This window comes from Hyperoodon ampullatus (genome assembly GCF_949752795.1).
Source record: "Hyperoodon ampullatus genome assembly, chromosome: 10".
In the NCBI taxonomy this organism is placed as follows: Eukaryota; Metazoa; Chordata; class Mammalia; order Artiodactyla; family Ziphiidae; genus Hyperoodon; species Hyperoodon ampullatus.
In genome coordinates this window covers 26824884-26837169 of record NC_136923.1, presented here as the reverse complement: position 1 = coordinate 26837169, position 12286 = coordinate 26824884, and the positions used below count along the sequence as shown (strand labels likewise).

Genomic DNA, 12286 nt, shown 5'->3' with positions numbered 1-12286 from the left:
AACTATAATAACAGAGCCTTTGGGATTCTACCTGACCCTCTCCGCCAAGCCTCCACTAGCTTTTGACCTCAGAAGGCAGCCAAGAAGAAGGTTTATTGCCATAGTTATGTTAGTTCTTGGACTAGATGAAAACAACCCAGTTTTGTCTGGGAAGGCGAGAGTGAATGTGCTGTTAGGGAAGAGTTTGAGGATCCAGTGTATTGTGTGATGATCTAGAAAGGTCGCAAAGCTAAGAACAGTCACAGTACTACTGGCTAGTAATTATTATTATAATAAATAGAGGACTTTTCTCAAACACTGTGCATTAGATATTTTATTGATCATTTAATATAAATTGAATAGAGACTTTCATATTGACTTATTCTAAAAGGATGAGTGAGAGAGATAACTAATAGTCTTTGTCCTTGAGCCTTACCTACAATCAGGCAGGTTGGTGAATGTTAAGATACCTCGTAACATTAAATAGGAGCTGTTTAAATCTAACGTTATTTTTCACTACAATAAACACAAATTTGGGGGCTTCCCTGGTGGCGCAGTGGTTGAGAGTCCGCCTGCCGATGCAGGGACATGGGTTCGTGCCCCGGTCCGGGAGGATCCCACATGCCGCGGAGCGTCTGGGCCCGTGAGCCATGGCCACTGAGCCTGCGCATCCAGAGCCTGTGCTCCGCAATGGGAGAGGCCACAACAGTGAGAGGCCTGCGTAGAGCTAAATAAACTAAAAACAAAACAAAACAAAAAAAACACACAAATTTGTTTTCGATCCAATGGAGAGTCTGGACTGGCCCTGTAACTGTGTGTACTAGTAAGCAATGTTTGCAATACATCAAGAACACAATAAAAGTGACAATTTTTCCTATTTAAAGACTTCCAGAGAGTTAAGATAATGAGCTAACACAATGAGATGCCGTTAATTACATTCTTATGTAATTTTAATACAAAAGGGATCATTTTGCTTTTTCCAACTGAAGGTAGATCATTTATTACAGATGAAGGAGTGTAATTTTGGAGCTGGATAGAATTTAAGGTAACAATGATAAGTGGAAACTATTATGCAGATATTCTGATCCATAGCAGCTTGTTTATCAGGCTGTGAAAATATGCCCGTTTCATCCAAGGGGGTGTCTTAACGAGGCAAGAACTCATGTTTTTGAATTGTTGAGTTTAGATTTCACGCTGTCAACTAGATTTCTTCTTTTTTTTTTTTTTTTTTGCGGTATGTGGGCCTCTCACTGTTGTGGCCTCTCCCGTTGCGGAGCACAGGCTCCGGACGCGCAGGCTCAGCGGCCATGGCTCACGGGCCCAGCCGCTCCGCGGCATGTGGGATCCTCCCGGACCGGGGCACGAACCCGCGTCCCCTGCATTGTCAGGCGGACTCTCAACCACTGCGCCACCAGGGAAGCCCTAGATTTCTTCTTTGCTTCAACAAAATATTTCTAATAATTATTGTTATCCCACAAAGGAAATAGCTGTCTGGTAGGTAGTGAGTACCCCGTCATGAAGATGGTTAAGCAGACCCAGGACCAAGAATGGAAATACTGTAGGGAAAACTTTTCTCAAGTAGTCTCTCAGATAAGGATTTGACTGGGAATATTTCAGAAGTTATTTATTTAATAAATGTTGGGCCCATCTCTTGGGCCAGGGGCTATGGAATGGAACTTTGGGTAGGACACAGCCCCCTATCTTCAAGCAAAATACAGTCCAGTATTTTTAACTCTGAGGTTCTACAACTTCTCTTAGTGCAAGTTATATCAGATCTCTTTTTTCCACCTGTTAAATATTTTCTTTGGTCTCCATTTTTGTTTTTGTTTTTGTTTTCTTAACAACACTTAATTGTTGACTCTTTTTGAAATAGAGAGAAATATAAAAGACAGCATCCCACCTCCTTTCTGGTATCAGTTAGCTGTTGCTATGTAACAAACCAGTGGCTTTGAACAAGTCTCATTTATTGTTGTAGTTCACATGCTTGAGGGTCAGCTAAAGGTTAGGTTATCTAGGCTGGCCATAGCTGGGCAGTTCTGCTCACTTGAGCTGGACTCATGCATCTGTAGATTGGCTGGCGTTCTTGCTTGAGGCTGGGCTCACCTGGGTGGGGCAGCTCCAGGTGGTGTGTAGATAAGGCATGGAGGAAGTAATTGAAAGTCTGCCAAGACTTTCTCCCCTTCAGAACAGAAGAGAACCGCAGGACCAGCACAAGAGAGCCTCATTGCATGGACCTGAAAGGGAAGATCTCACTTTTGGAGCTCAAGCTCACTGGACACCCCCTTCTCCCACCAGAGAGAATAGGACATTAACCAATATAGAGATGCCATGTCTCCCTGACCCCCATAGACCTGCAGAAGCACTGAGAGAGTCTGGGAGAAGGTCCTCTGTCCCTGCAACTGAGAGGCCAAGGGAAGCCCCATTGTCACGAGAGGTCTGAATGCCTGCTTCTGCTGTACCATCAGCCCACCCAGGAGAGACAGCAGTGGCTCCACCACTGCCTCAGAAAAGTCCATAGAAACTCAACCTCAGCCCCAAAGCAGACAGACAAAAATGACAAGAAGCCCAAGGGGCCCAAGAGCCTATGGGAACCAGGAACCTTGAGGAATAAAATATAAAATATTCAGAACAGACCTCTACTAAAATGGACACCTTCAACAAAAAGAGATAATAAGATGACTTAGATTCCATGAATAATGTGCACGTGTGCACACCTCCCCTACACACGCACGCGCGTGCACACACACACACACACACACACACACACACACACACACCTTCCTGGAACTGAAAACATGATTTTAAAACTTAGAAAGTCATCAGGTGAGCTGAAACTGAGTGGTCACTGGTGAGACCCAAATCAGCGACGAAGATCAAGAGAAAGAAATCTCTGAAACAACAGAGCAATAATTCAGTGTGTTAGAAATCATCAGCAGAAAAGATAAAGAGATTACCCGCTAAATCCTGGAGACCTAACAGGAGAATAATCAATTTCACAAGGAGAAAAAGAAGCAGATGGAAGAGCAACAATAATTATACAAATCAAGGAAGAAAATATACCAAGTTGTAGAACTGATCCTAGTTTCAAGTTGATTTGAAAGAAAAGCGTCGGACTTCTTATAAAACTTCACAATAAGGTATTAAAAAAAGAAATGAATGTCCTACATTCTCACCACCAGATAAATTCTATTTACATTATTAAAAAATAAAAATAACACATGTATAACTTTAGAAAATTCAGTGGTTCATAAAACCATGAAAAGTAAAATCCTTCACCCTCTGCATTTCCCTCCCCCAGAATTTCTCTAAAAAATTAATCACTATTTAGAGTTCTCTGTGATTTCTCACTGCCCCCTAAAGTTTATGCATATACCAACATATGTATCTATACAGATGCTGATTTTTATTTATGTATATTAATAAGGATTCTGTAGTTTGCCAAACTTTATCACTTAATGTATCTTCCATATCAATATATGCCTAATTCTTTTTAATAGTCACATCGTACATTCCATAATAAGAATATGAACTCAGTGTGATTTTCCAACTAATCCCTTATGAATAGACACTTTGATATTATTCCAGTTGTTTTTCTCTTACACCCAATGCTACCATCAGCTACCATCTAAAAAAAAAACTTTTTGTAGATCTTTTGTAAGGATATCTACAGGGAAATTCCAATCAGTAAAACTACCAGGTCAGAGGCATCTGCACTTTTATTGATTAAAGGCCTTAAAACAATTTCGGCACACTGTAGGTACTCAAATTTTTTTTTTTTTTTTTGCGGTACACGGGCCTCTCACTGTTGTGGCCTCTTGCGTTGTGGAGCACAGGCTCCGGACGCACAGGCCCAGCAGCCACGGCTCACGGGCCCAGCCGCTCTGCGGCACGTGGGATCCTTCTGGACCGGGGCACGAACCCATGTCCCCTGCATCGGCAGGCGAACTCTTAACCACTGCGCCACCAGGGACGCCCCCAAATATTTTTTAAATAAAGTAAAATAGTCATATTGTTCACCAGAAAGAGTATATTGATTTATATACCTCATATTAAAGACTTCTTTAAAATTTATTTCATTTATTTATTTTTGGCTGCATTGGGTCTTCATTGCTGCGCGTGGGCTTTCTCTAGTCATGGTGAGCAGGGCCTACTCTTCGTTGTGGCGTGCAGGCTTCTCATTGTGGTGGCTTCTCTTGTTGCAGAGCACGGGCTCTAGGCATGTGGGCTTCAATAGTTGTGACACGCAAACTCAGTAGTTGTGACTCAACGGGCTCTAGAGCACAGGCTCAGTAGTTGTGGCGCACAGGCTTAGTTTCTCCGTGGCATGTGGTATCTTCCCGGACCAGGGTTCAAACCCATGTCCCCTGCATTGGCAGGCGGATCCTTAACCACTGCGCTACCAGGGAAACCCTACACTTTCAAAATTATTATAGTTTGTTGAATGATAACCCCCAAAAAGATTTGTCTGCGTCCTAATCCTCAGAACCTTTGAAGATGACCTTATTTGAAAAAGACTTTCCAGATGTGAGTAAGTTGAGGATGTTGAGATGAGGAGATCAACCTGGATTATCCGGTGGGCCCTGTATCCAATAGCTAATGTCCTTTATAAGAGTAAGGCAGAGGGAAATTTGACAGGCACCTAGAAGAGAAAACAAAGTAACGCCGAGTCAGAGAGGAGAGGGATGCAGCCACAAACCCGGGAAGGCCATGGCAGGCCCCAGAAGCTGGAAGAGGCAAGGAATGGATGTTCCCCTAGAGCCTCCAGAGGGAATGTGGCCCTGCCAACACTTCAATTTTAGAATTTTAGCTTCCATCTCTTCTCTGCCTTTTGGCTAAGATCAAGTGTAGAATTTTAGCTTCCAGAACTGTGAGAGAATAAATTTCTATTGTTTCAAGCCACAGTTTATTGGCGATTTGTTATGGCAGCCTCAGCAAACTAATACAATCATTATTAAACTGGAGGAGAAAAGAACCCCTAGAGTTCGGAGGCAAATGGATTCTGACTCAGTAGAGAGGTCAGATTCCAGAGCCGTGCCCCTGAAAGCAGCCCTCTTTAGCTTCCTCCCAAGCAACTCCTTTACTGTTGTCACCAGCTCAGACTTTCTTCCTTGGCCGTGTCTGAAACTGAGACTCAAAACAGTTCAACAGAAGAAAGTAAACACTCAACTTACCGATTTTTCTTGATTTGGCACAGGCAGATTAAGTACTAATTGATCCAATCCAGACTTTGAAAAGGAAGTTTATAAAAGCTTGCTTTTTTTTTTTTCACAAAAGCTCAGGTGTTGGCAGATGGAGACTCACATATCTATATCCATCTTAGCATAACTGATCCAGTGAGAGCCTTGCTGGAGAGGGGAGAGCATTTTCCCAGAGAATCCTTAGTCTCTCCCCTGGTGAAGATTTGTCCTGCCATCTGGAACAAGGCAGTATATTCCTTTCACAGAAGTTGAGAAGCTAATTATCAACCAATTCCAACATAGACTGGCTTGGAAACATGCAGTGACCGTCTCTATTCCAAGTCACTGCTCTCTGAGTGGCCAATTTTGACTTAATGAAACTAATCTTATTTTACTCTTAAATAGTGCTTACAGTTCAGAAAGTGCTGCCAAGTGTAGAATCTCAACCGTTTTATGCTGTTTCTCACAACAGAACTATGAGATAGAAATGGGGCAGGAATGACAGTATATATTTTCCAGAAGAAGAAAAGTGAATTTCTGAGAGGCAGTATGACTTGCCCAAGCTCCAAACTTCAAATCCACTGATGTCCTCCACACCAGCACCTCCTGAGGATCGACCCATGTGAGCTACGTACATAAACTAGGAGCCTGTTTATTTTCAGGTGCTCTCTTGTTCGGAAGTGATGTGTTCCTAGACTGAAAAGAAATCTGTATGTACACGTGCAAAGGGGCATAAATATCAAGGTTGATATTTATGACCATCCAAGTCCCCATTTTCCTCTGACTCAAATATATTTTAGTTCTTTGCTCATGGTTAGTTTTACTTTGAATAAGATTTGTTTTAAAAAAAATTATCCCGGGGTTTCCCTGGTGGTGCAGTGGTTGAGAGTCCACCTGCCGATGCAGGGGACATGGGTTTGTGCCCCGGTCCGGGAGGATCCCACATGCCGCGGAGCGGCTGGTCCCGTGAGCCATGGCCGCTGAGCCTTCATGTCCGGAGCCTGTGCTGCACAAGGGGAGAGGCCACAATGGTGAGAAGCCAGCGTACCGCAAAAAAAAAAAAAAAAAAAAAAAAAAAATATCCCAACTTGAACTCTTTTTGGGGTTAAATTTGTTTTAAAAAAATTATCCCAGCTTGAACTCTATTTTGGGTTAAGTGTGGATTTATCCTCTACCATCAACAATCCTTCAGGTCTCTGCTATTGTGTCTTCTACAAGCAAGGATTATCATCAGAGAGCTCCTAGGTATTTAAGAACTACTCGTCTAAGTACATAGCTCTCAAGACTGGATGCCAACGTTTCTTTGGCAAGTCATTAACAAGTAAAGTTTTCAGGTGGTCCTTCTCCAGAGCGCTATAAAAAGAAAATTAAAAGCAAGGTCAATGGTGCTTTTTAAAAATGCTGAGAGGGCTTCCCTGGTGGCTCAGTGGTTGAGAGTCCGCCTGCCGATGCAGGGGACACGGGTTCGTGCCCCAGTCCGGGAGGATCCCACATGCTGCGGAGCGGCTGGGCCCGTGAGCCATGGCCGCTGAGCCTGCGCATCCAGAGCCTGTGCTCCACAGCGGGAGAGGCCACAACAGTGAGAGACCCACGTACTGCAAAAAAAAAAAAAAAAAAAAAAAAAATCTGAGAAAAATTCTGCATTTTTTTATGACTTCCAAAAACCAAAAAAGTTCTCTTCTAAAGATAATTCCCATTTCTGCTCCATGGCTCATAAGAGTAACAAGTAATGTGAATTAAAGGCAAGAGATCTGAATTCATATATTCAAAGATATTTATTCACCAAATATTCATGGAGTCTCCGCTAGGTGTCAAGCATATGCTGGGGCTACAGCAGTGAGGAAAACAAAGTGTCCAGTCATAACAAGCATACCTTCCACTGGGCAAAGTCAGGCAATGAACATGTATCACCTGAGTCGCTAGTTTGCAGCAAAACATATTCGGAGACTCAAGGTTGACCATACCTGCTGCCCTCAGTCAGCACTGAACTGGAAGATTACAGAAGGCTATAAACACAAACAAAGCAGCCGGCCTCACATCTACAATTTAATTTTAGATAGCCAAGGGTAAAGCGCCTGATGATAGTGACAGACACTAAAAAAGCAATCAGAGACCCAGGAAGACACTACCCTTGCATAGGAATTTTTAAGGATGTAGACTCCTCAGAAGGATGGGCCTCTGGGATCAAGTATATGTTTGCCAAGGACCCCTCCCGGTGCCTGGGGGTTCTTCCACTTTCTTACATCTGTTCTGCTATTATATTCATACACGTTCCCAGAGAGCAGGGGGAGAAGGACCCAAAACACAGAGAAAGTGAATTATAATGAAGTTACAAAGCATTTATTCGTCCCACAAAGAGTTTACTGAACGTTTGCTGTATAGCCAGTCTAGTGACGAGTTGCTCATCTTCTCAAGTTTTGCTTTGTTACCAAAAGAAAAATTAGAAGCAAAAGTTGAAGCAGCATGTGATTTCACATGCATTAAACATTGCCCCTTTAGCACGAGAGAGCACTTTTGTGGTGAAGGAACAGTTCTTTCTCTTGACTGTGGTTGTGGTTATATAAATCTATATAGGTGATTAAATGTCACAGAACTAGGGCTTCCCTGGTGGCGCAGTGGTTGAGAGTCTGCCTGCCGATGCAGGGGACACGGGTTTGTGCCCCGGTCCGGGAGGATCCCACATGTCGTGGAGCGGCTGGGCCCGTGAGCCATGGCTGCTGAGCCTGCGTGTCCGGAGCCTGTGGTCTGCAACGGGAGAGGCCACAGCAGTGAGAGGCCCGCGTACCACCAAAAAAAAAAAAAAGTCACAGAACTAAACACAGAGAATATAAAAAAATAAGTGCATGTAAAAACTGGTCAAGTCAAAGCAAAGGCTGTAGTCCAGTTAATTGTATTGTAGAAATGTCAATGTCCAGGTTTTGGTGCTGTGGTTATGAAAGATGTTGCCTTTGGGGGAAGCTAGGTGATGAATACACAATCCTCTCTGTACCATTTTTTGCAATTTCTTGTAAGCCTATAATTATTGTAAAATCAAAAGTTTTAAAAAAAAGAATACACCAAGCTTTTTTTTTTTTTTTTTTTGCACCACCAGGGAAGCCCCCACCAAGCTATTTTTTTAAATTGTCCCTAAAGTGGTGTGCCTTTTACGGTGTCTGAGTTTAATCAGTCAATCCTTCATAGAAACAATAATGAAATAAGAATAATATAAGAGAAAATAAAGAGGGTAAATAGGGTCTGATATAGTAGGAAGTCAACCAATTGTTGTTTCTTAGGTGACTAGGATATAATTAATAAATAAAATAATAATAACAGTAATATTAGTTGACTTCTTTGTTATTTACTATATGTTAGACTCTGTTTTTATATATTAATTCATTTAATCTATTCAAAATCCTTGTGAGGAAACTGGGGCACAGAAACGTTAAGTAACTTGCTAAGGCCACGCCATGTGTAAGTGGCAGACCTAGATTTGAACCCAGGGAGTCCAGCTACAGAGCTCTAACCACTAACCACCTAGGGTAGGGGGACATGCCTTCTTTCACTTTGATTGGACTCCATGAATAAAGACTCCATGAATAAAGCATTGCCTTATGCATCATATTCTGGGTTCCCCAGAACATTTGATAAATGATGGAATGTCCCAACACAAACAGCTAACCTTATTTTTATTTTAAAACGTTTCTCTTCTCTAAGTGTCATGTGACACTTCAGTGTGCTGAGTCACCTCTCAAAAATCCATTAATTGAAAGGTGATTCTTCTTCCAGGGCCCCTGGGCTAGGGTGGACAATGCACTTCCCTCACAGACCCGTCCCTCCACCAAAAAAATCCATACCACTACTCAATAGTGCACATTGGAACTTGAAAACTAATTGCTGAGTCTGACACTTAATCCTGTTCGCATGACTGGAGTTCAGTCCCTGTGAAAGTCATTCTGACTGTTGATGTGAGTGGACCTGATGTTTTCCTCACAATGACACACTCAGGAAGCCTAATCACTACACAAGCAGCAAGCCTGGGGACTCTTACAGGAAGAGGAAATGTATAGTGAATCATCAGGCCAAATGAGGACCTTAATATTCTTCAAGCCTACCTCTGTCTCTTCTCTGATGACAAAACCTTAGAGTCGTTAAAAAACATGTACCACATCATCAATACAGTAGTATTCACTCTGGAGGTTTTTCAAGTGTCCTTTGTTGCTAAAATAATTTAGAGCCTCACACTTTCTCCTACTGTGATGTCAAAAGAACTCACCTTGGGTAACTAACTTCATTCTAAACATCACCTCTTAATGAGAGGCAGCCTAGGTATGAGTCCAGTTCTACAAACCCTGAGTAACTTCACATAAGTTTCCCAAACTCTGTGCCTGAGTTTCCTCATCTGTAGAGTAGAAATGATGATAATGTGGTCTACCTTGAAGACTAAAGGTAAAGATTAACTATATCAATGTATAAAATGTACCTAGAACAGGAACTGGCACAAGTGCTAGATGTATATTTGCTATTATTATAACTCTTTAATCTCATGAGAACTATTGTTGTAATGATTTGACAATTTCAATTGTAATAAATTAGAACTTAACACATCATCTCTATTACATCAAAACCTGGAGCTTTCTAGGGACCTCCCTGGTGGTCCAGTGGTTAAGACTTCGTGCTTCCACTGCAGGGGGCGCAGGTTCGATCCCTGGTCAGGGAACTAAGATCCCACATGCTGCATGGTGTGGCAAAAAAAAAAATTTTTTTTTAATTGTAAAAAAAAAAAAAAACCTGGGGCTTTCTACTTACCAGGGCCGTCTCTGTACAAGGATGACACCTCCACAGTGAGGTTATATTGCTTCACAGTCTCGTGGTCTGGCTCTGTGATGGGCTCAATCATTCCAGAGAGAGGGTGAATCCAGAATCTTTGTATAACCTGGATGTCACCATTGGTTATCTTGTACATCACACAGTTTGGTGGGTTGTCTTCATCAATGGTTGTCACTCTTCCAACTTTGTAGAAAGCTGCCAATAATGTTTCTTAAGGTTCATTCCTGTCATGCAGATACACCATTTTAAAAAGCTTAACATGTCTTTGCCTTGCAAATAGTATCATAGTTTCTCAGAGGGTCAACCTGCATCCTTGTGGACAATGCAGTGTGTCTGAAAAGCACAACTCTACACGATGGAAGGTGGATTTATAGATGGTCCACTTTCAGCCACACGGCATGGGTCAAATGATATGAGTTAACACTAACTTTATAAAAATAAGAAGTAGCTTCCATGTAGTGCACGTTTGTTTTCTTCCAGGCATTATGCTAAGATTAGCATCAGGTAATGGCTCACCACACAGATTCTGAAACCAGACTGCCTAGGTTCTGAAACTCAGCTCTACCACTCATTAGCTGTAATGCATCAGAAAATTCTATAATCTCTCTGGGCCTCATATTCTTTATCTGCAAACTAGGAATAATGACAGTATCTACCACATAGAGTTGCTGTGAGGATTAAATGAGGTAAAATACGTAAGACATAGAATAGTGTCTGGTATAGTGTAAGTGTTATATAAGAATTAGCTATTATTTATACACATTATCTCATTAAATCTTCTCAACAGCCTTATGATGTATGTGCTATCACTGTCCCCACTTTATAGACAAGGAAACTACAGCCCAGTGGTACTAACTTGCCCAAGGTCACAGAGCTACTAAAGGTAGAGTCAGGATTCAAATCTGTGCTTGCTGAATCTACAGCCCACATTTTAAAATTGACTTGCTATAAGTTCAGTGTGCAGTTCTCCCAAATAATCTTCTAGAAAAAACACAGGTGCGGTAGATGGGTTGCATTAATAGGCTCAGATTCTTTACCCTTCTTACGTTCATGCTCTTCTCTGTGTAACCTTATAGTGCCCTCCCACGTGGCTTGTTTTGGCCAATGGGACATGAGCAAACCTGCCGCCAGCAGAGGCCTGAAGAGCCCTTGTGTGACTAGGCTTGCTTCATTCCTGCACCTCTTCCTCTGCCCTGAGACCTGCTCAGACTAGCCTGTTGGAGGATGAGAGGAGCCAGATCATCCAGCCACACCCACTGAAGCCAGGCTAGATCCACAAAAAGCCAGCAAATCCCCACAATTCCAAGCAAGCACAGTCCAGCCAATTCTTAGACTCATGGGCTAAATAAATGTTTGCTGTTGCATTACTCTAATTTTTTGTGGGTTTCATTACATGGCATACTTATAGATAACTGACACAACAGAGTTACCGCTCAATCATTTTCTGCCTGGATAATAAACTCCAGGGAAGATACCTGACCTTCTCCATCTAGTGAAATTCCACCACACAATGACTAGGCTCACCAACATGTATTATCTAGGACAGCTGTCCCCAACATTTTTGGCACCAGGGACCGGTTTTGTTGGAAGACAATTTTTCCAGGGAATAGGGTGGGGAGGCAGCGAGGGGGTGGGGGAGGATGATGCAGGCGGTAGTGCAAGCGATGGGGAGCAGCAAATGAAGCCTTGCTCGTTCACCTCCTGCTGTGCGGCCCGGGGTGGGGGGGGGTGGTTAGGGACCCCTGATCTAGGGCGTCTGGGTTACTGATAACCAAGAATGAAAATTAGGGAAAAGACATCATTTCATGTGCTGTCCCCACCCCCTTCAACCTACGGGGGTTCTTTCTCTGTTTGCATTCTTCCTTTACCAGGATTCATCAGTCTCTGAAAATGTATCATTAAGCAGGCAATGAACACAACCCAGAATACCAAGAACAGAGAAAACGCATTTGCGAAAAGGGACTTACTATTTCGTTATGGCAAATCCAGAATCTAAAAAGTCCAACCTATTGGTTGTGTGAAAGCATCACTAGTAAGAGAAAGGTGTCATAACTGATTTAGGACCACGTAAAAAATAGATTAAGGGTAAACTTGCCATCTCTAGCATACACTCCTGAGCAAAGATAGTGCCGTTTTCACATTTAACACCTGGCAAAGTAAAATGGGAAGCTTATTTTTCTGTAGGTGTAAAATTAACCTTTCAATAAAACTAAAAGCTATCTTGAGCATCTCTAGCTAAGTTTAAAATAGAGTAATTATGAAACTGTAAGTCTGCCAAACTTCCTCATCAAAAAAAACATTGGAAATGAAATATGTTTTCCTTT

The 12286-nt window shown here is 42.3% G+C and overlaps 1 protein-coding gene across 1 annotated transcript in view; it reads right to left on the bottom strand.

The window, feature by feature from the left end:
* Positions 1-12286, bottom strand: part of LOC307058873 (uncharacterized protein) — a gene marked incomplete at both ends in the record, with an annotated part of 77913 nt that overhangs the window by 18397 nt on the left and 47230 nt on the right. The window contains 4 exon segments of the mRNA XM_079712580.1: positions 6454-6509; positions 7286-7381; positions 7383-7443; positions 9942-10157. Of these exon segments, the coding sequence (XP_079568706.1) occupies positions 6454-6509; positions 7286-7381; positions 7383-7443; positions 9942-10157 (429 nt within the window).